The sequence below is a fragment of the Armigeres subalbatus genome, chromosome 2 (assembly GCF_024139115.2).
Source record: "Armigeres subalbatus isolate Guangzhou_Male chromosome 2, GZ_Asu_2, whole genome shotgun sequence".
In the NCBI taxonomy this organism is placed as follows: domain Eukaryota; kingdom Metazoa; phylum Arthropoda; class Insecta; order Diptera; family Culicidae; genus Armigeres; species Armigeres subalbatus.
Genome location: NC_085140.1, coordinates 445,851,336 through 445,877,004, shown reverse-complemented (window position 1 = coordinate 445,877,004; position 25,669 = coordinate 445,851,336). Strand labels below are relative to the sequence as shown.

Sequence of the window (25,669 nt, the reverse complement as noted above, 5' to 3'; positions counted from 1 at the left end):
AATGTTTACAAAACAATTTTATCAGGAAATATTCTGGTTGATGTTTGAGAATTTTGTCCAGAAATTACTGCAGTGAGATACACTGGATTCTGTTTTCACACGATTTACATTTTCTCATTTTTTAATTCATCCTAAATGTTTAACGCATAATAATAACCATGTATTTTTTTTTTGAATTATTTAGATTTTTTTTTAAATATGTTGCAAAGACGTTGGTGGCAAATTGAAGTCGCACGATCCAAATTACCAGCGAAAAAAATCGTTTAAAACAGAATCCTGTGTACTTTGGAATAGGGGGAAAGACGGCTTTGGCAGGTTTTGTTCTATTATTGGCAGGGGGGTTTTTGTCGACCAAATTTTATGAAATTTGGCCACAATATTCTTTGATATGCAAAGAATGTTCAGGCCAAATTTGAGCCTAGTCAGTCATAAAAAAAACCCCTGCCAATAATAGAACAAAACCTGCCAAAGCCGTCATTCCCCCTATCTTCTGAAGATAATTATATTTTTTTCTTTATCAAAATTTTCCAAATAACTTCAAAATTCTGTGTGTGTGTGTGTGTCCATTCTAACCCCCACTGGCTGGCAGTGATGTTATGAAAAAAAAAGCTGACCGTATTACAGTCAGATTTAGTCCGGGAGTTAGAAGGTGCTAGCTCTACTGCAGCTCGAGTGACCCATTTCAGACTGCCTGATATTTCATGACCAGTCCGAGGTCACTTTTGCATACAATTATCAATTGGATAATGGATCCATTAGCAAACTTCCGGATTGTCTAATCCAGCACGTACTTAGTTTTGTTACTGGGAATCGTAATAAAAATATATTGAAACAATCTCACCAAATTAATCCTTTTCCCATCAAATATGGAGGCAATTTCAGCCAGACGGAAATCGACAATCGACAGCATGTACCGTGTACTGTCAACGTCGGCAATCGGTCTAATCGGAACCTAGGATTCTTTCGCCAGTTCAAGATTTTCCTATTTTCCCATAACAGCTGAACGGGCGTGATCGGACACCTAAAACCTCCTTGGCCATTCGAGCGTTATGAAGCCTACACCCGGAAGATGATGGTTTGAAAACACCAGGGCTACCTCTCGAGAGTTTTTAAAATGTATTTTTTTTTTTCACTGTTTTGTGAAGAGCATATGTTTCACTTCATAACTTATATCAGGTGTATAACGCAAGCACTAAGCACTCAAAAATATTCGAATCTGCCGAATTCAAAATCCACGAATTAAAAATTTGCAAAAAAAAACGTGACAGCAAAAACAAAACACGTCCATTCGCGGCACAACTTACTACGATCCTTCTTCCAAATTACTTCAAAATTCTCCCTGAAAAATAAAAAATGTCAGTAGTTTTTTTTTTTCAAAAACCCTACTTCAAAAAACTTAATAGACTGTATGGTATTTACTCAAATTAGAATGTATTTGTGGAGGGATTCATACAAAAAATATGCCAAGGAATCTTCAAACATTTTTCCAGTTGTTGAAAAAGTTTAACATCGAGTTGATAGTAATTGAACTTTCTGTAAAAAAAAAACAATGCAACGATTGATCCACTTTGGAAGTTTTAGCAAATAACTAAAACTCGATAAAATAAATGGAATAGATGTAGCTTTTTTTGTCTTTATTAGCGAGACTTTCAGCCCTGGGTTGGCTCCTCTCGAGATGTAGCTCTCCCTAGCATTTGAGGCTAGTTATGCCACTTCTTCTCTGAAGGACCTGAGCATATTCAAACCAATATATTTAAAGTATCCCAGTGATTATAATGTTTTCCTGGACTTATTGTAAGTGCTGAATAGATTTGTGTGAGATTGTAGGAATTGAATTTTTGAATATCTGTGAGATTGCAAGCAGTAAGTGACGATTATCAGAAATCCATACACCCCACAGAAAGTGAATAAGCATTCTTATTTCGTAAATATACTTGTGGGAATATAATAAGACTAGAATAATTAAATGAGCACCTTATTACATTGTTCTGAATTATTAACATTCTTGATAATTCTTACTAATAGTGCAACACGAGGTTTTCAACAATGGTAGGATGTATGTTTGTCGGAAGCTTGATATGTATCCACCTTGAATGGATGCTTCAAAAATTGAACGAAAGAGTAAACGCACCTATTGAAAAGAGGAGGTACGCGTATATAGTTGTGGGTGGAAGAGAGAGAAAACATCAATCAGATGAATGCGCTTTGATGAGAAAATGGGTCACTTGGATCATTCAGTGTTCGTTTCTTGGTGCGTAAACACGCATGTTGATTTTGACATCCGAGATGATTCGATTCGGATGATGCATTTGTTGGCTACGACAATACTTTAGGGTCTATCTCAATTGGATAATTAAACTGAAATTAAACTTAAAAGTGACATTTCAGGGTCTGTCTCAATTGGATAATTAAACTGAAATTAAACTTAAAAGTGACATTTCAATAATTACCAAATAACCCTGCTCGCAGAGCAAGATTACTTTTGACAGATATCGAATCATTTTCCATCGATGTCCTATTGGAATTGCTGGGTAGCACCAGCCATTCTTATAACGGGGTGATTTTTTAATTTTCGAACTGTCACTTTTAAGTTTAATTCTCCAAATGAGACAGACCCTCAATAATTATCAAATAACCCTGCTCGCCTCGCAGAGCAAGATTACTTTTGACAGATATCGAATCATTTTCCATCGATGTCCTGTTGGAATTGCTGGGTAGCACCAGCCATTCTTATAACGGGGTGATTTCTTAATTTTCGAACTGTCACTTTTAAGTTTAATTCTCCAAATGAGACAGACCCTTAGAGAAGGTTTTTTGACGTTCCAGATAATACCCGCAAATCCGTAAGCATTTTTTCACGGAATTTGAAGGATTTCTAGAAGCTCCCACGCAGTGGTGCAATTTATCAACAATGCCTGCTGAGTGTGATTCTTTTGTTTTGTATTTTTCTCTGCTCCTCTTTGTCTATGACGGTGCCTTTCAGTCCGAACGACAAAGCAGGAGTAGCTTATGTCGTTTTCGTTTATTCGCACCGCTTGCACCGGTGTAGGCAAACTTGCACTGGAATCGTTCGTTTTTAAAAACGGTGCAGTTCCATTATTGCACCTTTTTGCCACCGGTGCAGAAAAATCTACACCCTTTCCGAAGCGAGTGTAGCGGGTAGGCACCGCGTGGCACCAATACTTGTGTGATGCGGAGCTGTCATAAGTATCCTATTAGCTTTCTTATTAGGTCTTTCGGGTAGCTTTGTTTTTATTTTATTATCTGCTGATATCATTGAAATTATATTTAATAATTTGTATCAATGTTGTCGAAGTAGAATCAAAAGGTGCAAAGAAGCGTTATCCAATAACTTTCTATAAATGTACAATTTCTTATGATGTTTATAAATTATTCCAACTATCAGTGATTGGAATAAACGGCTAAATATATCAAAATCAACAAAATTAAAAAAGGAGATCAAATTTCACAGAACATGTTAAACTTTCATAGAAAAATCTTTCTATATTTAATTTTACCTGGCAAATTTATATACCTAAAAAAACATTATTTCTACTCAATGCTTACTTTTGATAATGTAGTAAATCGATTAGTCAGTCTATTTTACCTTTTTCAAACGAATATTTACATGATCTAAAATAGATGCGAAATTAAAGAAGAGAAATTAATAGTCGATTTACATAACTATGCTGAAATCGAAAAATAACTTAAATTTGCACATGCGGTCAAGAACAGTGTTCTTGGTTTTAACTTCAATCAGTTTAACACATATGTGTTATGATATCATATAATTTTTATAGTAATGATATAAATAATATCTTTTGTCTTTATTTAGGTGGACTTCAATTAAAAACTTGGATCATACAATATCTGAAATTTTCTACTATTAATATAAATGTATTGTGTAATATGTTCTATTCATATGAAATAATTGGAGTAAAAAAAATCCAAAGTTTCCAAAGACCAGCTCTTAACTAAAGCACATAGTGCCAATTTTTTTAATTAACTACGTAGAGATGAAATAATTCATGTTGAATTCCATAAACTCATTATTTTTGGATAAAACCTAAATCTTACAATCATTTTGATACCGTCATCCGGGGTGGCAAATGGGGTTGAGAATATGTTACTGTTTCAACAACTTAGAATGTTTTTAGTAGCAAGAAAACTAATTATTTATAAGAGTCCTTTTTGAACGATTTCGTTTATCGACCTCTTGGTTGTCAGTAACAGCAATGACTCATTCCTAACCCATCGTCACCCCCGATGGCGGTATTTCAATCAATCTTCGATTTTACTAGTTTTCAAATAAATATAAACAAATAATATGATTGGAATTCAGTAACTTTCTCACGGTTATTAATTTCCACCATTCACAATTTATCAAATCCTACAAGGGCTCTTTTTTAAAAGATTTTTCTACATTCAAATATGTTTTTAACAAGGTTAAAAGACTATTATTCTTCCATTTACTTCAACTATTCACTAGTGAATAGTGGAAGTAAATGGAAGAATAATAGTCTTTTAACTTTGTAGCATTTCCCCCAAAGACACTCTAAAATAATTAATCATGTTTTTAACGATAAACAAAACGCATAAGAAACTACTTTTAACTACTGCCAAATTAAATTACAAAATTTGTGTAATCATTTGTGCAATATGAAGTAGATATTAAAAAATTAAAAGCAAGACACAAATATAATCTTGTTAAATCTTAATAATATTTACTTGTTATTTGATACTCGATAAATTTGATTGACGACATCACTAACACCACCGAAAACATGTGTTGGCTGTCAAAAAATTGCACCCAAACCGTTCGTATTTTCGGTGGCAAATGTTGCACCGCCGGTGTACACCGTTCGGAATAAACGAAAACGACATTAGCAAACTCGGTTAGCCAAAAGCGGGCTGAAGCTGATGATCATTCGGCACAAATGTTTCTTTCAAGTGATAGTATTCATCCATGCATTTATATTGACGATTAAAGGTTGCATGAAGAAGAAGAAGTCGAAGGATGATATCTGAAAAATATTGCACGGGGAAGCATACGGGAAGGTTTTTAAAACTCTTCTCAAAAATTCTAGGAGCAATTTAATTAAAAACGGATAGCAGTACGGGGTTGGACTTTCCTTCTACTGCATAATAAACGCAATTTTTCGATTTTAAATTTTATTTTATGATATCATACTTGATACACAGTATAAGAAAAGTCCAACCCCGTACTGCATTCCGTTTTTAATTAAATTGCTTCTAGAATTTTTGAGAAGAGTTTGAAAAAAATTTCCCTATGCTTCCCCGTGCAATATTTTTCTAATATCATCCTTCGACTTCTTCTTCTTCATGCAACCTTTAATCGCCAATAGGGCCATCGCATTCACACAGCAGCGAGTGAACTGAATAGACTGTCAGTGCGGGCTGCGTGTGCAATGAGAAGAGAGGTCTTTTGTTTACTTTAGTGCTGTCCAATGAGCAGCTCGAAGTAGCTCGAAGTTGTTCCCGTCCTGCTCGTTCTTTTTTGTCAGCAAATGGGCAAGAGCAGGACAGGGAGAAAGTTCGAGCTACTTCAAGCTCTCATTGGACAGCACTTTTATCGTTGATTGTTGCTGCTAAACTTTTTCAGTTTTCACTGCTCAACAAATTTCAGTCATTGAGATTGAGAATTCGCACCACTGCTCCCACGATTATTTGGAAAGAGTTCCAAAGTCTTGTCAAAAGATAAGATAGGTACAAGATTTCACATAAATTTCCAGAAAGAATGTGAAAACTTCAACGATTTGAAAAAGTGGAGGTCTATTGCGATTTTAATGAAACCGTGAGAATTCCCGAAGGTTGATGAGGGCACCAGAAAGTTTATAACATTATTTGGAGCCAATTTTGGAGAGATGTGTGTAATGCTGAATTATAATAACCTTTCGGGAGCTCTGCGCATTTACTAGAATCTTTGTGAACGACCAGAATTACCTACCATTTATTACAAAACCTTAATGTTCTGCTTCTACAAGTGAATAGGCTTCCAATAACTCAGGAACTCGTTTGGTCTTCACGGATTTAAACATGCAGGGATTTTCATATGCTTAAGAATTTGAAAAAAAAATCAACATTGATTTTTTGTAACATGATACCTATGACTATGCCTCAACTATGCCATCGTGTATAGTACAGCAAAAATGGTTTGGTTTTTTCTATTGTTCAATGTCGATAGATTAAAAGTAAATGTATTGAAGTTTCGCATTTAAACGTGTTTTTAAGTAATTTGGTCATTATTCATGTTCGTTGCGGTTTTATTTTTCAATCTTGGATTTCATTTTGTTAGTCGTGGATTGAAATTTGCTAAGTTTGTAACAGTCCTGTAATTGGCCGCAGTGGAATGCAACTATAATAAAAATAATGGCAGGAAGTTAAGTTACACTATACTGAAGGTGTCTGAGGCTGGATCCAATCCCTGATTAATGTTATTGCTAATGCTCATTAAAACTAAGTTGCAAGCTGTTGCAAGTCCCTTTTATGAAGGAACGCATAACTGTAACGTTTGATTCATTTTGAAGTAAAAAAAAATTAAAAAGTGCATAATAGGGAAGAACATCTTAAAACGGAACAAACGGAGTCCACGATCCAGTTTCCGGTTTTCTTCATTCATTTATGGTGTTTTTATTCTCCGCTTTCCGTAATGCCTTTGTTTTTGTAGACATATTTCGAAGTTTCTGGCCGCTTATTGGATCCGATCCTTGATCGCTTGCTTGCTTCCGGCTGGCTTCCTTGTCTACTTTCCGGATCCAGCTTTAAGAACGGCCTCGTTGTAGCTTCCCTACTTTGTCGCTCCGTAGATTGGCTTGATTTTTACGAGCTCCAAAGTCAATTCAATCATTAGCCCGGATCTTCAACGCTGTCGTCCTAGTGTTAACCGAGGACACCTGTAGCTTTTCATCTAGTTTCATATCTGCCACGGAGGAAGATGATTGGAAATATTTTCCCGCCTTACTATCACATCTGACGTCTGACTGCTAGAATATCAAATTTCGTAAAAATTATACTTTCGACGTGAGTTTTGGCTTCGAAGTAAAGAAGTGTTCCGTTTTTATTCTATAATTTTAGCTTTGTATGTTTGTGCGTGCATCATCCTCTACCCTCACCCCTCACTTCCTTGCTACAATGGCAGCTGCTTAAATCTAGCCAAAACGTAAATGGGCCATCATGGGACTGAATGAAGGGTAAAATCCGGCTTTTGACGAAGATAGATTTTGGAGAACTGTGCAGAATTATTTATCGTTTCTCTAGCATGCGGGCGGAGTTGCACACACTGGTCAACTACAGCAACCGAATCGGTTTGTGCGGTTGAACCCAACTGTTGTCGCGTCTGTATTCGTTTCCGTTTCAAGCTGGGGAATTGGATGGGGCGGACTTGGAACTACTTTCGCATTCATTGCCAATTGCTGCTACCGTCGAAAACGAGTTCTCCGTTGAAGGTAGCGGGTATGCCATCTGCTAGACCTGAATGTATTGTTGCTATTATCGCTGATATACTACTGTGAATCGCATATCTGTCCTATATTTGCTGGGTTTCCTATTCATATGCTACAAATATGCGATTCACGGCAGTATAGCTCTTGCTTTATTTGTAGACCGAGAGGCTGAGGTGAACTGCATTTGACAGAAGGTACATTTGGAGTAGAAAATCCTTCCCCAAAATCCACCTTAAATTTTCGATACCCTTCAAATTTGAAAAAAATCTCAATGCTTGAATATCTTATTCCATTTTTGGAAGATACTGGAATCTGGTATACTATTACTGGATTTTGAATTGTTTCAATAAATTTTGACAGAGGAAAAAACTGATGTTTTGAAAAATACGTGCGTTCGCGGCAAAGGATGCTACGATTCTCTGCTCTACAATTTTAACTCTGTATATGAATTATGAAACGATCGTCCTTCATTATTTAATACAACTGAAGTAATATTAGCCTTCAATGATTGTCACACCAGTTGTGAACATCAAAGACTGATTACACTGAACTCATGTTCTGAATCATGCTTTACTTATCATATTATTGCTTCTCAATTCATTTTAACCCATCATTGATAAAACTAATTTAGCAGCACTGCCTACATGAAACACCATACTGTGGCTTACTAGTGAGCAGGGTAAAGGTTGTTGTGCTGGTGTGGTATTACAAAAAAAAAACTACGCGGAAAGGGCAGAAAGCGTGATTATTGATTTTCAGCCTCTCGCGGATGCGCGTCATCTTTTTGTATGTGCAACTCCTTCCTCTACCTGTTCACGACAACACACACCCGGCATGGAAACCACGTGGTGGTCTTCCTCCGCGATGATTTATACGTATTTATAAGTGGAATGTTAGACTCGGTTTTGGCTCGTGGCGATTTTTTGGGGGAATTCTATTTTTGAACTTCTATTTATGTCAAATGCATGTCACTCGATTAATAATGTTAACGAAGTTAGAGAGTGATGCTCATGACATTTTGTGTTTGAGAATAATCATTAGATTATTAAATTATTAAATAATAATTTATCAAGATCATAGTCATATTTTACTTTGATATAATGATAGTTGCAAGGAAATATATTTCTAAGCACATAAACTTCAAGAGCTGTTGGTGGTTTTAAATTTTATCCGGCATGGTCAAGGCAGCGACCCGTAGAAACCACTCAAAATATTGAACTCCACCAAAATGGAATTCATAAATATGCACAAAATGCAATGCATTTCGGGTTCAGAAAAGCATGATTTGAAAAACAAATAAGGTATCCTCGGTTTTCTCTTGGTTAGGCGTATCGCACAGCTTATCAACTAACCTCGAGGTTGAACCGCGTGGCGGCTGCGGAACATGACGCGAATTGCGTTGTTAGTAGTTTGTGGTCGTGCAATGAATGATGAGAATGCCGGTGCTTGGGTAGGAACTAGAACACCTATCGATGGTTTAGTGAGAAGCGCGTTGCTTTGCGCCGGTCATCTCGCCTGACCGGTGTTAATTTGATACCTTCTTTGTATATATTTTCGCGCGCAGCGTAGTCGCGCACAACACACCAAAACCAGCACGATATTATTTGTAATTCCATTTCCATACATGATTGCTTTTGTTTTGATTCTTGTACTGGGATATGGTTGTTATGTTTCGTTGCGATAGGATAGACTCAAAATAGAATTCACCAACAATAGAAAACGAAAGTTCCAATGGTTTGCGCCTGATTTGAAATTCAAATGAAATCGTTCTATCTAAGATTTCAATTGAAAGGAACGGGTAGTTAAATGTTTCCAGTGTTGTATTCATTACATTTCTTGTGTTATTTTTAAGCTAACATGCAGGCTATCCTTCAATTTTCAAGGATCATCTCAAATGTAGGTTACCCATTACATTCTGGTTGACTTCTAAAAGAACTCAAGAACTTTTCTGATGCGACTTCTAGTGACTTATTGATTTGATCTTGAATTTCTATTATTTATGACAAATGTTTGGACACACATTACCATACACTTTTCAATTCTATTTTCAGACAAGATGTGCGATCAGATCAGTGACGCCATCCTGGATGCACATCTGCAGCAGGATCCGAACGCTAAAGTTGCATGTGGTAAGTGCCCTTTGAACTACTTTCAAAATGATCCGGGAGATTAACCTATTTTCCTCCATTTACTCGCCAGAAACTATTTCAAAGACTGGAATGATCTTATTATGCGGAGAGATCACATCGAAGGCTGTAATCGACTACCAGAAAATTGTTCGAGAGACCGTCAAGCACATCGGTTATGATGACTCCTCAAAAGGTACGATTAAACTTTCTTATTTAAAAATTCCGAATTATCTTCGTTGTACCCCCGCATTTCGACGGTGCTTTTCTTTTGGACTCTTGTTTGAGTTACGGGATAAAGCTCAGTTGTCTGTATCTATCGTTTGGCCTTTAAATTGTAATCCCTCCTCTCTAGGCTTCGATTGGCGAACGTTGAATTTGTTGGTCGCAATTGAACAGCAATCACCGAACATAGCTCAGGGTGTACACATTGATCGCGATGAGGATAATGTTGGCGCTGGTGATCAGGTAGCTACAAACCGTTGATAACAGATAGGGGGCCCGCAAGAGTTCACACTCAATTCAATTGGATGGCTCGTCGCGAAGCCTTGCCTTTTCATACTTCGTTGTGTTCGTTGATCCCGAATTCCTAATCGAAATCATCTTCATCTTCATTGACTTACTCCTCTAGATTAAAGCATTGACCTTTCCCGAGAAATTCGTTCATTGACTCTTCCTTATCTTGCTATTATTCGTTAAATAATAGCACTACTACAATAGACCTAAATTGAAATGAGGGCAATAACAATAATTTAGGGCTGTTAGCGGTCATCATATTGATTTCAAAGATTATGCGTGCTAAATCAAAACCATATAATTTTTTATGCAGAAGAGTGTGCAATGCATTTTAAAATTGTTCCTCAGAAATCGGAAAAATATGAAAAACAACAAGGAAGAAGGAAATATTTGAACAAATAAAAAGTGATTCGCTACCAGGTATGAATATGAGAGATAGTATTTAATCGAACTTAAAAACTCGGGAAAGGTCCAATACTGACACCATGATCACAAATGTCGTACCAACAAAGGCAGAACTAACGGAAGCGATAATTTTGTACTGGGTTCCCTGTGGTAGAAACTTTGGATGAAACGGACATCGAATCTCATTTAGAAGCATGTTCCATTTTTTCGTTGCTGTAGTCAACTTCGTTTCCAGAAATATTGAACTGCTCTATCGGGGTTATCAATATGACCAGATTAGGAAGAAGGGCTGTTTTTCAAAGGCGTCAACTGTCCTGTTTCTAAGCGATGTTTCTTTGAATCAAGGTTGTATTCCTCTTTCGATTGCGTCAGCTAAATTTTCAAAGTTCCCATGGGGGAGCCCCATTGCATCGTTGTTTTTGCTCGTATCGATCCCGATGATATGATAATTGGACATCGCTATACGGTAACATGACACATACTAGGTTTGCAGTTTTGCAGTGAGTTGTAAGGAACTATTAAAAGCTCGTGGTCGTGGGAATGATTCGTTGGTAATTGAAACCGAATAATTGCTTGGACAGGTAATTTGAAGCGAGACAACACCTGATTCATGGAAATTCATATGGTTTGCATTTGAAATACAATACAATTCATATAATAAACTGATAATCCATAAACTGAAAATTCAATAAAAAATTTGGTTGAACTCAGCTAACTGCGTTCATTGGCAATCTTGATCCTTTATGTTAGGGTGGTCTCTTTGTTCGTACTGGCTTAGTTTCTAAAATAAACAAACGATAGGTACGGATGAATTTTATGATTAATTTATGGGATACCAACTACGCGTGCTTATTTAAATTCGAAGAAGTCTGGAAGAAGAAGTCTGACTGGAAGATGCATGCGCGCTAAATCGCTAATAATCAATGTCCCAAAACTCTCGTGCCAACTGGTTTTAATTCTCCGAAAGCTATAAATTTGCTTCCTGGCACTGTTTCCAAGCATAATATTTGTTCATTTGATCTAATATAAGGCAATTCGTCTATCGAATGTCCCATGAACTGCTGGACACGAGCTGAGAGACGACCGTCTGTATAAACATGGTTCTCGTTTTTCAACGTGTGGCATATCGTCGGTGTTTAGTCGCCAAATGTGTTATATTTTTTTCGAAACTCAGCATTCGTGTGTTGTCTGGCTATCGGAGAAGAAAGAAAACCGATCTGTCCACGTCGGCACTTCGTTGATCGGGTGTTTCCAAGCGATCAAAATTTTGTTGAATGTTTCCATGCTCGTGTTTCGATTATGTTTATATCAGTGGCACGCGTATCGTCAGGGTGCAATGGTCAGCATTCAGATTCACCGCAAAGGCAGTAGCAATATGGAAATCTCCCATCCATAAATCGTACGAAATAAATCGAAAGAAGGGAAGCTATATTCCACAGGCTGGTTTTATTCAAGATTCTTGTATTCTCATAGGCTTTTCTACAGCGGATAACATCTACGGTTAATAGCAAATCCTTACTCATCGTTTCAATATTTGCACGTATTCTCCTATTTCACATCGCATGCAACCGGGGACATGAATGGCGTAACACCAATCATACATATCTATCACGCAGGATTCGATTACAAAACATGTAACGTGTTGCTTGCGCTGGACCAACAATCACCCAACATTGCCGCTGGAGTGCATGTAAATCGTTCCGAGGAGGAAGTCGGGGCCGGAGATCAGGTTAGGACATTTTCCATTGTCAGTGTAATCATCGCCACTCTAAGAATGCTGCAATCAACATTATGCAAAAAAAAAACAAAACTAGATGAATGCTTCCGTACCGTAGCGATAAGTGGTAGTCTAGCTGACAAATAAATGGTGTCATTCATTTCTGAGAACCTATCTCTACCAGATTCTATTCTCAAATTAAAAAAAAAATTGCACGATCATTCGCTAACAAGAATTTGGTGGCGGTTCGCGAATTCGGCGGCACGTGGCATGATAGGGTTATGAAGGATCAAAATTATCGCATGTTTCGGAAACACATACACGAACAAAAAATAATCAGCATGACAAATGCGCAAAGTCGCACTTATTCATATTCCTGATCACAAAAATAAACAACCATTTAACCTACATCATGTTCACAAACGCAAATTTATTTTAATAAGCAACAATAATTCCCGTCTTGTGTAGTCGTTACAATGATCAAATCACAACGCGAACAATCTGCTAAAGTAATGTTGTTTTGTGTAATAGTCAGCCGTTGTTTGTTCCATGACCTCTTGGCTATCAATGATTTTGTTTTTCTATGACGATGTAAAAACTGCACTCAAACCGTAGTTGAGATAATCATTTAAAAAAAATGTGAAATCAGTTAGACTAAATATTAATTGCTGCAAAAAATAACATCATCTTTGAAGCTACAGAGCCATTATCATTTTAGAAGCACGTGCAATAATCGTTTGTGATATTGGCGATGTGTCATTTGTAACGATTTTTTTTACTCGAATCATAAGAAGGAAACACATCCTTATGCCGAGTTATATTAGTTAACTTAAAACAAAGTTTCAGTCGGTGTTATCGCAATTTATAGCAATATAACGGATAACATCCTATGAATGAATGAATCGATTTGGAAAGTTTTGTTATGACATTGAGTGGCTCGAAGTCCAAAGGAGTCATCTTGAAACATATTATTTTGTCTGTGATATTGTACTACTGGAGGATCAGTACAATAAAAAATAATGCTACAAACCATTGTTCTCTTTTTTTCTCAAGGTATAATATGTGGATAAAAAAACAATGCTGAATAAAAAGAATGTTAACAAAAACACCTGTTTCAGCTCGAACTACTACACGAATCAAAACGAAAAAGAGACAAGTTCAATTATCAGTGGTTGTGCAAAAAATATATAAATCCATTTTAGGAAGTCTCAAATCCCCACTATATTAATTTTACTCATTTTTCAGCATTTTAATGGGAAGTCCATTCCAGCAAACTTCTAATCAGTCATTATCTTTTGGAGTCTGACATATATGAAGTTCTTACGATGCAGAGAATCGATATTTTGATTGTCGTTATTCATTAACATATTGATTTAATGGGACAAATATGCGTCCACTTGTCAAAATGTTGTTTTGTTACAACAAGAAAACGACAATATCGCGAATTAATGCTAGAACAACAAGCAATTAGCCTGCAAAAGCACCAAAGAAGCAAAATCTTTACAACAAAACAATAATCTGTCCCCCCTAGCTAGATGTGGCTTTTGATAGTATGATCCTCGCAACGATCTGTCAGAATCTAACGATTTTGAAATTTCAACATTAATTTCACGCAAACTTTCTCTCGCGTACCACGGAAGGTTTTAGGCAGATTTTTTTTTAAGAACAACGTATGGCTCAATGACGAATGCAATCTCCTGCTCCAATTATAGCTCTCCTCGTTATCCGGGGAAAACCAGACCACCCGTACCTCAAAACAGATCCTTCAAAACTAGGGATGAATGAGGAACAGGTAGAATAATAGAGACAACTATTCAAATCTTTAACATAAGCGTCTCAAACGCAGGACTAAATTGACCGCTTCAAGTCTTACTTGAAGGCAGGGATAGAAAAAAAATCAAATTTTCAACGATGAACTTGAACACCACTCTCACGCGATAACATATCCAAATAATCAATTGATAAAAACTTGTTAGCCAATGAGAATCGTTCGATAATTGTATCTCGATTTAAAGCATTTACCGTAACTTTTTGAACTTTTTTCTACACATGACATCAAAATGCAATATGCCAAACATCATATTGAACTTCATTTTAGACATTAAATTAGTTTTGGTAAGGTTTACATTAAAATGATAATTTTGTGTTATAATTGTAATTGATTTCAAAATTTTAAAAGTTATCGTCAACGAAAACCCGCCTACTTTCCACACCTGAGAAATTATCAATTGATAATTCCAATCATTATCGTATGAGAATGATTCAGCACAACCCTGCTTGAAAGCACCACTTATTTCCACATCGTGATTTAAGAATCACATGATAATGAGCCGCTCCATCACTTGCATTATCAAGAGAGCTATGCCATTGCAACACCAGACAACGTCATCAGTAATTTTCAATAGGAAACAATGGAAAAGCATTCCCCGTCGAATGCAACTTGTTGCAAGCAAATCGGTCAACGATTTGTCGCAAAAAGTGTGTGTATAATAACTAGACATGCCCAAAGAACAAAAATATTAAATAAACTCATTATTTCGAACAATTATGTCAAAATAATTATAACAAATGCATAAAAACGTTATTGAAAATAAGTTAAGGGACAATTAAAACGATATTGAATGATTTGTCAATACAATGAGAGTGCCCATAGCCGAATTTTGCAGCTTTTTTAGAATGTGAAGAAAAAAATTTCGTGCTAAAATTTTGATGGCAATTGTCATTGAGCCTCAAAATGGATTAAATTTACTATGTAAAAGTGAGTTCTATCACTTCTTAAATCACTTAAATCACTTCAATTTATGACACTTTGAAAAAGGCAAAAAAAAAACTTTCGTGTTGTTTTTCTTGTACAAAAAAATTATTTGTTTCTGTCTCCGTGTTTAGTATGCCGCCCGCTGGAGAGACAACCTTCAGCGCATGGCGAATGTGAGTAAACAGAGAGAATAAGAGTAATTTCATCTGCGTGTAGCATGCTGCCTGTTGGAAAGGCTAAAGGCATCCTCCAGGGCATGAATTGGCAGTTAATTTATAAAAAGCAAATTGTGCTCAATGACTAGGGTAAAATGCCCAATAGTGGACGTAGCGAAATTTTGCTCTTTTTGTCAAAAGGAGTAGAAATTTTCAACATATTAATTCTGCTTGACATCTAATACCAAGTTCTTCATCTCCTCTCCACGATACATACATAAAACACTCAAATACACGACGTTATTCTTTGAAATTAACATTTTAAAGTCTGATTGAATTCGCCCTATAGTAGACCCCTGGGGGTCCATAATAGGAATTTGCTTCCCTATAGTCGACACTTCATTTGATTTTTATGTTCCGTTTCGGTACGTTCTTCTTCCCTATTATGGACCCCCAAAATATTCCTATAATGGACACTCTCGTGTTTATTTTTTATAGAATTGTAAAAAATCATCTAATTTTACTTTCCATAGCATTTCCAATGCATGTAATCAAATCATAGGACTGTAAGGTAGGTTCTCCCGATGGAATTTCATAGCAAAATGTTTACATTGTGCTGTAATAATGCAAAAATGGCTGGAGGGTCCACTATTGGTTGGGGGTCCACTATTGGGCACTTTACCCTATAAAAAGCAATATTATTTATTGAGCAGTTGCAACCGATTAAAACATTATGTCGATACGATATGTTTTGTAAATTCATATATTGTTACGACACAAATTATAAGTTTTATGTTTATTCGAGTTAATGCCACAGATGAGCTAAAAAATTTAAATCTAAAGAAGGATTCTTCAATAAATTACATTAATATTTCCATGTGTTTTAGTTAAACGCACTTGGGTCATCTCTTGCGCGTTTTTTTATTTAGCTAAACTATTTTTACGTATTTTTACGTTTTTTACGATTGTGGAATATTAACGTTTTTACGCAGATTTTCCCCATTGATTTTTCACGTGGTGTATCGAAATCATATGGAAATACTTGAAAACTGCAAAAAAAAAAACGATTTCAGTTGAAGTCGTTTTTACGCGGATTTCGGGATAATTAGAGATTGCATATTGTCTGGAAACTTTAAAAGTAGGTATACTAATGACATTCTTTCCTTCAAGATACTAGGTATAATTAAACATTTATTCTCTTTCCGTATAGAAATAATAACAAATATAATTAAAAACTTTCAGCAAGAAATTACTCTCGAACAACATTCGAAAGCTATAAAGGTGACGAGTGTTTTTCATTCGATTTGAGTCGTTTTTCAGTGTGCTATCGAGTTTCCATAATGCCAAAACATCTCGTTATTCTTGTACCTCCTTATTCTTGTACCTCCTTGAGCATACTTGAACGATGAGTCGTTTTCGAAATCGAATCGAAAGCCGTAATGCCAAACATGTTCGACTCGATAGAATTACGTTCGAATCGAGATGCGCATTACCACCCCTGTATTACCTATGATCGCATATCAGTTCCATCTTTGCTGGATTTCCTATTCATATGGGACAAATAAGCGATTTTGGGCAGAATAGTCGCTCTAAATTTTGAAAACAAGAAAAATATGTTTTCCAATGGAAATTTATCTAAACTTTTCTTGCACTTTTTTTTAACATGGAACGCAATTTTGTTACTCTTTTCGAGCGGAATTCGAACTCGCGCTCTTTCGCGGCGCTGTAGTTGTCATCGGGAAAAGGGAGAAGTGCTCCACTGGTCTACTGGGCACCAACATTGAAAAGAACAAGATAATAAACATGGATTCTCTAAATATGCTCTAAAGCACTGCCTTGTGTATGGTTGTAAACCGATGGTGCATCGGTCGAGAACACTTGAACCCATGTTATATAAATTCTGGTAATGTAGTCTGAGTCAGTGAAAATGATATTTTTGTGTTTGAGCTAGTCTGCCCTACTAAACTTGTACCAAATTCAAAAAAATGCAACTGAAAAAATCGCATGTTGAATAAAACTTCAATTTTCATTCCTAGCTTCTAGCGAATAGGAGATTCAAGGAGTTTACATCACTAGACTAATGGGAGAGCACCATTCTACTGAAATCATTATATTTTTAATGTATAAATATAATTTATGGCCTAAATCTAGGAAATATTTTAGCGGGACTGTTATGCAGAGAAATATATCCCGTGTTTGCAGATTTCTACGCATATTAGTCACGTTGAGTGGTTGATTTCTTTAATGACTAGTCTGCCGTAATATGAAAAATTGACGTATACGCCATTTTACAAAAATGGTGTTAACGAGTACTCTGCCGTGATTCGCATATTTGTCCCATATGAATAGGAAACACAGCAAAGATGGGACAGATATGCGGTTCACGGCAGTACTACTCATCGAGCTCTTTAACAGAAAAATGGAAAACATGCATGTTGTAAAATGGCTGTTACGTCACTTTTCCAGATTACGGCAGTACTATGATCGGCTCATGATTTATTTTTAAATTTTACTCTCCACGTGATTGAATGTCTTAGAGTAAAATCAGCAGTGATTCAAATCGTATGGGGCTGTCAGTTTGAATATGAATCTGAAACATTAATTTGGCCAGCAACTGTTATAGATTCATTTTTTATTGTCAAAAAAGTAGAACTGGTATAACGCTCCGTTCTATTTTCTGCAGATTTGAACCACGAATGAATCTTAACTTTGCAATTACGGCGCCTTTTTTGGCAACAACATAATGATTTCATTTAATTGAAAATCATGAATGTAACACTGCTGGAGAAACCAACATGTTTGTTCTATTTTGCTCTAGATGCAAACTAGAATAGTGGTCGAAACTGAATCACTACTGATTTCACTCTTAGATTATAGTTCTATCACTTATGATTAAGATCCTTAGAACTGGTCATTTTCACCACTGAAAGTGGACAGGCTTGATAGAAATACCATTCCTATGAGCATCTTCCATAATGCTGAATTTATTCCCTGCGAGACAGATATGCGTAGAAATTCAACAATGGGACAGACTCGATGTTGTTTTCACTAATTTTTCCAACAAAGGTCGGTATTTTTTAATGTTTTCGGAAAATATGCATGAGAGTAGACCACTCTGTGCTAAAAACTTGAAGTCTCCAAAACCAAACAAGGGACAATTATGCGTAGAAGGGCAGTATAAGAGTAAGATATGGCCAATTGGCCCTCTCTAGATAACCACTATAAACCTGTTACAAGAGTATTCAGAAACCTCTTTCAAACTAGCCACCCTATAACCAGAGACCGGCGGAGTGAAAAACTGCCGAAATGGCAACGTATGAAAATGCATGAAATCGTGAAAATAATACCGGCATCACTTGAACTTTTTGCTTGCTTCTTATGGATGCAAAAAGTAAACAAGTCGAATTGGAACCGCTTTTGACGGTTCGATTGGAAACAAGATGGCGTCTTCGCCGATCTCTTATTGTAGTATTTCTATTTCAAACCACCCACAAAAAAGGGAATTTGGCTGCGGCGGCTGTCAAAAATGTTGCTTTGGAAAAAGAGAAACAAAACTCTGCAGTGCAGAAAAATAATAACAAAATGAATTGTAGATAAAAATCATGATAAGCACGACAGCAATATATTTTTTTCAGGATTGTTTTTCAAAATACTTCCATTAAAATGAGATGCGCGTTCGATTTCATTGCAAAGCTAGTGAAAAAATAAGATTGACATCATGCGCCCTCAAAATGATGTAGTTCTGGGCAAAAAATGTAAAATAATTATAACAGCATTATCATCAATCACCGCTGATTTTGTCGATAATCCACCTCAATATATTTGTCATGAAAATCAATTATCAAAAATTTTTACCAAAAGTTTCACGCGATGAAAACATCGTCTAATTATGAATTTCAGTGAAAAATTTCACTGACTTGAAAATGCTTCTCCGTTTCCAATATCAGAAAAATGTTGCTCTTATTAAACACCGTTATAAACTCTTTGCAATGCAAATATTCTTATTAGGGTTATTCATTTGACCACCACCACCACGTTTGAAAATAGGATTTATTACGCTCTTCATCATAACCGCAGAGCTGCTCCTAAAGTCAATAGGCGTTTGACGTTTGAAGCCTTTTCAGCATATTTATAGGAGGTTTATTGATAGCAATAAGAGTGACAATAAAACTAAGCAGCTAGTTATGGTGATTACTATTATAAATCCGCTATAAGAATTAAATAAATCCAAGAAGCATAGAAATTGTTGCTTGGGTTTCACATCGGAGTTTTTCAGAACATTTTACACATAAAAATAGCTTAGAAGATTCGTTGGTAAAAGATCTTTTGTAGAGCATAGATATTCAGCTTTTAGCCGTATAAACAAGTTGAATCTATATTTATAACGACATTTATTGTTAACTAGTAGACAACAAATTCGAATCAATTGTGTTGAAAGCTTAAGAAATTTGGAAAATAAATTAACATGATCGATACAAAACGCGAGAATATTGTCGGTCGCATGTGTTTTGCTGTTGTGTATAAAAAGGTCCATGTTTAGGCGCTCACAACAACTTATTTACATAAAAGATTTACAACACAGCCTAAATCATTTGGGTAAACAGCAAATTATCGTTTTCCTGTACACTGACCCCACAATCATGGGTCACACACTAATATGAGTCATTTCCATTTAATCAACATGCAAATTTGAGTGACTAATTATTGTTACAAAGTGACCCATATATGTTGGGTCAGTGTACTCTTTACACTTGTGGGCTTGTGTGATGAAGAGTGGGTATGACGCACGTTCTTTTATACAAAGTAAAAGTGTATTTCCGCACGAAACACTTGGATAACATATCGAGAAAGAGAAGTTATTACACCTTCTCTTGAATACATACTCCTCCGAGCGAACCAACCCAGTCGACAGGCTGAAATTGGTGAGATGTAATGAATCCCACCCGTAGGTACGATAGAGTTAAGTTGGTTAATAGTGAATTAAAAATGTAGGATTGAAAATAAAGAATAAAAAATAAGGAATTGAAAACAAAGAATGAGGAATTGAAAATAAAGAATAAAGAAAAAAGAACAAAGAATGAAGAATATAAAAAAAGAACAAAGAATGAAAAATATAAAAAAAAGAACAAAGAAAAACGAAGCAAGAGGAGTAAGAAAGAATGAAAAAGAATGACGGAGGAGGAAAAAGAAGAAGGAAGAATGCAGAAGAAAAAAGGAAGAAAACAAGAAGAAGAAGAAGGAAGAAAACAAGAAGAAGAAGAAGGAAGAAAGAAGGGAAAAAGGAAGAAAACAAGAAGAAGAAGAAGGAAGAAAGAAAGGAAAAAGGAAGAAAACAAGAAGAAGAAGAAGGAAGAAAGAAGGGGAAAAGGAAGAAGAAAGATGGAAGAAATAATGAGTAAAAAAGAAGAAAAAAAAAAATAGAAAACGAAAAAAAGGAACGGAAAACGGAAAAAAGAATGAAGTTAGAAGAAGGAATAAGGAACAGAGAAGAAGGAAGAAATAATGAGGAAGGTAGTTGGAAGACGGAAGAAGAAAAAAGAAAAAAAGAAAAAAAGAGAAAAAAGACGGATGAAAGAATAATAAAGAAGAAAGAAAAACAAGAGGAAGGATAAAGTATAAAAAATAAAAAGTAATCCTGGCGAGAATCAAACATCAAAACTGCCCATGATCTCATACTTGACGTAACAACCATTCGAAATGTCACCGAATTCGACTTATCACGCGTTAACTACGGTAATTCAACCGCTGTAATATCGATACGTGGCATGTTTCATGCCTCATTGAAGTGTTTAGAATAGAGAATGTTTCAGATTTGCGATATTTGTCCCTAAATCATCTCAAATACATGCGAAAGTGGAATGGTTGATACGTCAACTATGAAATCATGGGCAGAAAAGCATCCTCCGAATTTCCCCACAAAAAAAAAATTATTTATCGAAATTGAAAGACAACAAGAACAACGTTTGTGCCCCGATTTCGGACAAATGTGAATTCTTCCGCGATTTTTCAGCCATTCGAGTTTTTATCTTTTGTTATTTTAGCCTTTTGTAAGATTTTAACTTTTTTTTCAGTTTTCCTTTTTAGTGTTCCGCTTTATGAGTTTTTAGCCTTATGTGGAAGTCCCGGTATTTCAGTTATAGTTAATCTTTGCAATTTTCAAGATCTTGCACAGAAAGAATGATTGATCAATCCCAGTAAGTCTTCTATTGACTCATTGTGTATTTTTAAAATCTGGTCAATCACGGAATAGTTGACCATAGATATGTGCAGTCCATTCAAACTAATCTAAAAGGTTTATCATAGTATAAAGATTTTCGATTGTAAACAAATATTGATAGCTTTTAAGTTCATTTCATTTAAAAAAAGCCAAGGAGTACTGGAACAAGCGATAACTTTTTTCCTACCTACTGAATAACTTGTTAACTCATGTAGTTTTGTTAATTAGCATCATAAAGTTGATTGTAACTGCAGTCGATTTGAAAAAAAAAAAAATCGCAGACTGTAGCAGATTGTTCGTGTTTTGCCGTTTTGTAAGCATCATCAATTAGCATCATGCCTAAAATTCATTCACTTCCATACAATCATTCGTTCCAATTACATCCTTTCTTCTCTATTCACTCGACCGATCCCTAGGGTTTGATGTTCGGTTATGCCACCGATGAAACGGAGGAGTGCATGCCCTTGACCGTCGTGTTAGCCCACCGCCTGAACGAGCGTATCGCTGAACTGCGCCGCAATGGTGATTTCTGGTGGGCTCGGCCGGATTCCAAGACTCAGGTCACGGCAGAGTACGTGTTCGAGTCGGGAGCATGCATCCCCAAGCGAGTGCACACGATCGTTGTGTCGCTGCAGCACTCGGAGAAGATTGGCCTCGACGAGCTGCGCAAGAGCATCATGGATGAGGTCATCAAAGCGGTCATTCCGGCCAAGTATTTCGATTCGGACACCATTGTGCATATCAACCCGTGCGGACTTTTCATCATTGGTGGACCACAGGTTTGTAGATGTTGCTGTAGTTTTTAATCCAAGTGAAAATTAATCATATGTTTCGGAACTTTTTAGGGCGACGCTGGTCTGACCGGCCGTAAGATTATCGTAGATACTTACGGTGGCTGGGGAGCGCACGGCGGTGGTGCTTTCTCTGGTAAGGACTTCACCAAGGTCGACCGTTCGGCAGCATACGCTGCTCGATGGGTGGCCAAGTCATTGGTGAAGGCAGGAATCTGCCGCCGCTGTTTAGTACAGGTTGCATACGCTATCGGTCTCGCCGAACCGCTCTCGATTACAGTATTCGATTATGGTACCTCCAAGTACAGTCAGAAGGAACTGCTGAACATCGTTTCGAAGAACTTCGACTTACGCCCGGGAAAAATTGTCAAGTAAGTAGAAGATACAGTCAACTCTCTGGTTTGTGCATCAACACATTTCTGCCAAAATAACGAAAGTAATTAAACTATTGATTTGCATTTCTGTCACGTCTTCTAATCCTACTTTGTGTAGAACCCCAAGAAATTAAAGTTTATTCCTGAGGTGCCGCTGTAAACACGCTCAAAGCATCTCATTCATTCAAACTTTACCTCTGTGCCGTTCTAACCATGCTCCTCCACGGTCTCATTCATTGGTTCGTTGTGCAATTTCTATTGTTGTGTTTAATCACGGAAAAACAACTACGAATTGTACGGTACTTATTCTCTATGCCGTTCTAATCATGCTCAATTCATTGTGTGTCCATCAACATATCGGTGACTTAGAAGATTAAACGATATAGCTAAACCATGTGTACCGTAATTCTTCCAGGGATCTTAAACTGAGGACTCCATTCTACCAGCGCACCAGCACGTATGGACACTTCGGACGCGAAGGCTTCCCATGGGAGGAGCCCAAGGAGCTGGTGATGAATTGATTTGCAGCGCAAGCAATTGGTTGCGGCGGTAGAAGCGATTCGTTAGTTTCTCTCAATGCCGCAGACAGTAGCAACGAAGCTGCTCCAGTAGCTTTTAAAAAAGCCAAGCTAGATGTTTAACGTAAGGAGCGTATATTTTATTCTGAAATTATCATCAGTTTTTTTATACGTGTAAGTAGGTGTGTCTTTAAGGTCCCGTGACAGCTGTAAGTTCTTGTGAGTTTTAGAGTAGTTCAGTTGTTTCCTTTGAGTCAATAAGCCGGAATGTGTCATATTAATGAACAGAAAATAGTTTTTATTTTCAAAGTTTATATTCGTCTGTGTTGACAATGTGATCCTTGTACCAATTTTATTGTACGCAATCATCCTTCCAGTTTACACATTTATTCAGAATGAATTGAAATAGCATGTTTAGGACAGATGAATCGTGTCGAAAAGAAAGTTTTTAAAGAACGTGATCAAAAGAATTTAAAAATTGTAAATGAATTTCTTCAAGATTGTCGCACCTTTGTTAGTTGGTCAGGCCCAGTCTTACTTTACACACAAAATTGCCGGTAGGAAATTTGTAACCATCGCATGAATGTCTACAATTAGTTTGTACGCTTACTTACACCACATACACTCTGCAAATTTCGTGAAGATTACAAAAGTAGTATGTATACAATAATAAAAGTGACATAGTGTTTACAGAAAGTACACAACAACTAAAATATAAAAAAAATGATAAAAAAATCAAAAAAAAAATTAGAAACATATGCTGCTTGAAGCAGTCATGCATAAACCGGATCCGTGATGCTTTGACAAAGCTAGATCATAGGGTTGGCCACAGTAGGAACCCCATCAAGTGCGCTTCCGGTGTAACATCTTATGGAGGTGCTGCCTGCTGCAAAATTCGTTGTATGACGTGAAAAAAATCAGTTCAATCGTTTCATGGCGATATATATTTTCAGCGAAAGATTTATTTTATAGCGTTAGGATATCATGGGAATGGTGCGTGATAGATTCACATCCGTAGGAAACGAAAATATATAAAGTATCAAACGATTGCAAGTTAAAACTTCGTTGAATCTGGATTATGTTCTATTAGATTTACATACACTTGTTTCAATTATAGAGTCATCAGTAACATCGAAAAGTGTGTATGTCCATTGACGCAAGCAATTCAGCATTTAAGAAGGCGCAATATTTTTAACGTTTAAGAATCGAATGGTGCTTTTGGAAGCTTGAATCATATAGCAAATTAGCAAGCATGGGACATTTGTCCTTAGTAAAGTTCAGAAAAGATTAACGGAATCATATGAATAAACTGCCAATTTTAATTTCGATTAGTTAATAGCGTAAACACACATTCGATAGATTTAAATACACACTGCTCTGAAAGAATAATATACGAACAGGACCAGAATCTCCAATCATTCTCTGTAGGTTGTTGTATTTCTAAAATTCAAAATCCATAAATTTGAATTCTAGGGCCACACAACCAACTACAGAGCAGATATTACAAAACTCGTACATCAACAAATAGTAAATTAGTTCATACATAAACAGGAATGCGACTTTTTCTTTTCCAAAATTTTGGTGGACACGAGATGCCCACTAAAACAAATAATCTTAATAATCCACACGCAACGAAGTTTATTTTTTTCGCCAGTTCATACACGTTTTGTGTTGTGTTTACGTAAAGGAATTTATTTGTGGAAAAGAGCCATTTCGAAAACACTCCGGTCCGCTAAATGATTGAAGGGTGTTCGCTGGTACGACAAAAAAAATCAGAAAAAAACACTTAAAAACAGTCTCCCACTTACGGACGTAACATTGCCCATTGTGTTAGCGTGCTTTTAGTTTTGCTAAAATTTCCAAGCAGTAGGGAGAGATAATTATTTTCCTATGAGTGCGAATCGAAAATCTAACAAAACGAGAAATCTAACGTTTGAATGCATGTTACGTAAGATACAATTATTAAAAAAATATAAAACCCAAAACAGAAAATAAAAAATGATAAAAGTACTGCGACACGCTTTGCAAGGCACGGTTTCGACTAAAAAAAAGAGTTTGAATAGTTTATTTGTCTTAAATGAATATTCCCTAAGGTACGAATTACTTACTGATGAAAATTAAAAAAAAAATGTGAAACTAAAACTTGATTGAATGATCAGATAGATTGAACATGAAAAAAATAGCAAGAGAAAATCATAAATATTGAAATAAATCCCCACTACTTCTGGTAGAGTGAAACGATTCTATTTATTTATTTCTCATAGTAAGCCCGGGGTAGCCTGTGCAGTAAATAATGATAAGTCTTTCCCATTCAACAGCAATTCGTCTTCCATCTAATCAATCCACCTTGCTCGCAGCGCACCTCGCCTATTTGTGCCCGTCGGATCGTTGTCTAGAACCATTTTCACCTGCGAGTTGTGGTGTGCTTAAGATGTGGTGGGGTTTGAAAGTGGGCTCTGTTAAACTTCTATAAAATGCTGCATGTATCCGCAAGAAGGCTCCGCCAAAGCGACCGTGTGCCGCTCAAAGCGCGCATGCCTGAGTCCTGGTGTTAGGTGGGACCCTGAACAGACCTGACACGACGGCCCTCCGACGAGACAGGTAGTTTGCGCAGGCCCAAGAAGCTGCCTTT

The 25,669-nt window shown here is 36.4% G+C and overlaps 1 protein-coding gene across 2 annotated transcripts in view; it reads left to right on the top strand.

Moving 5' to 3' along the window:
* LOC134213699 (S-adenosylmethionine synthase) overlaps positions 1-25,275 on the top strand; it is a 29,632-nt gene extending 4,357 nt beyond the window's left edge. The window contains exons 2-7 of one of the 2 annotated variants that reach the window (XM_062692983.1): positions 9,515-9,592; positions 9,663-9,785; positions 12,127-12,239; positions 21,771-22,133; positions 22,200-22,516; positions 22,935-25,275. In XM_062692983.1, coding sequence (XP_062548967.1) covers positions 9,515-9,592; positions 9,663-9,785; positions 12,127-12,239; positions 21,771-22,133; positions 22,200-22,516; positions 22,935-23,040 — 1,100 coding nt within the window. In that variant the 3' untranslated portion in view covers positions 23,041-25,275. Of the gene's footprint in view, positions 1-9,514; positions 9,593-9,662; positions 9,786-9,944; positions 10,058-12,126; positions 12,240-21,770; positions 22,134-22,199; positions 22,517-22,934 lie in introns of both variants that reach the window. The other variant, XM_062692982.1, reaches the window with a different exon arrangement.
* Positions 25,276-25,669: the final 394 nt, after the last annotated feature.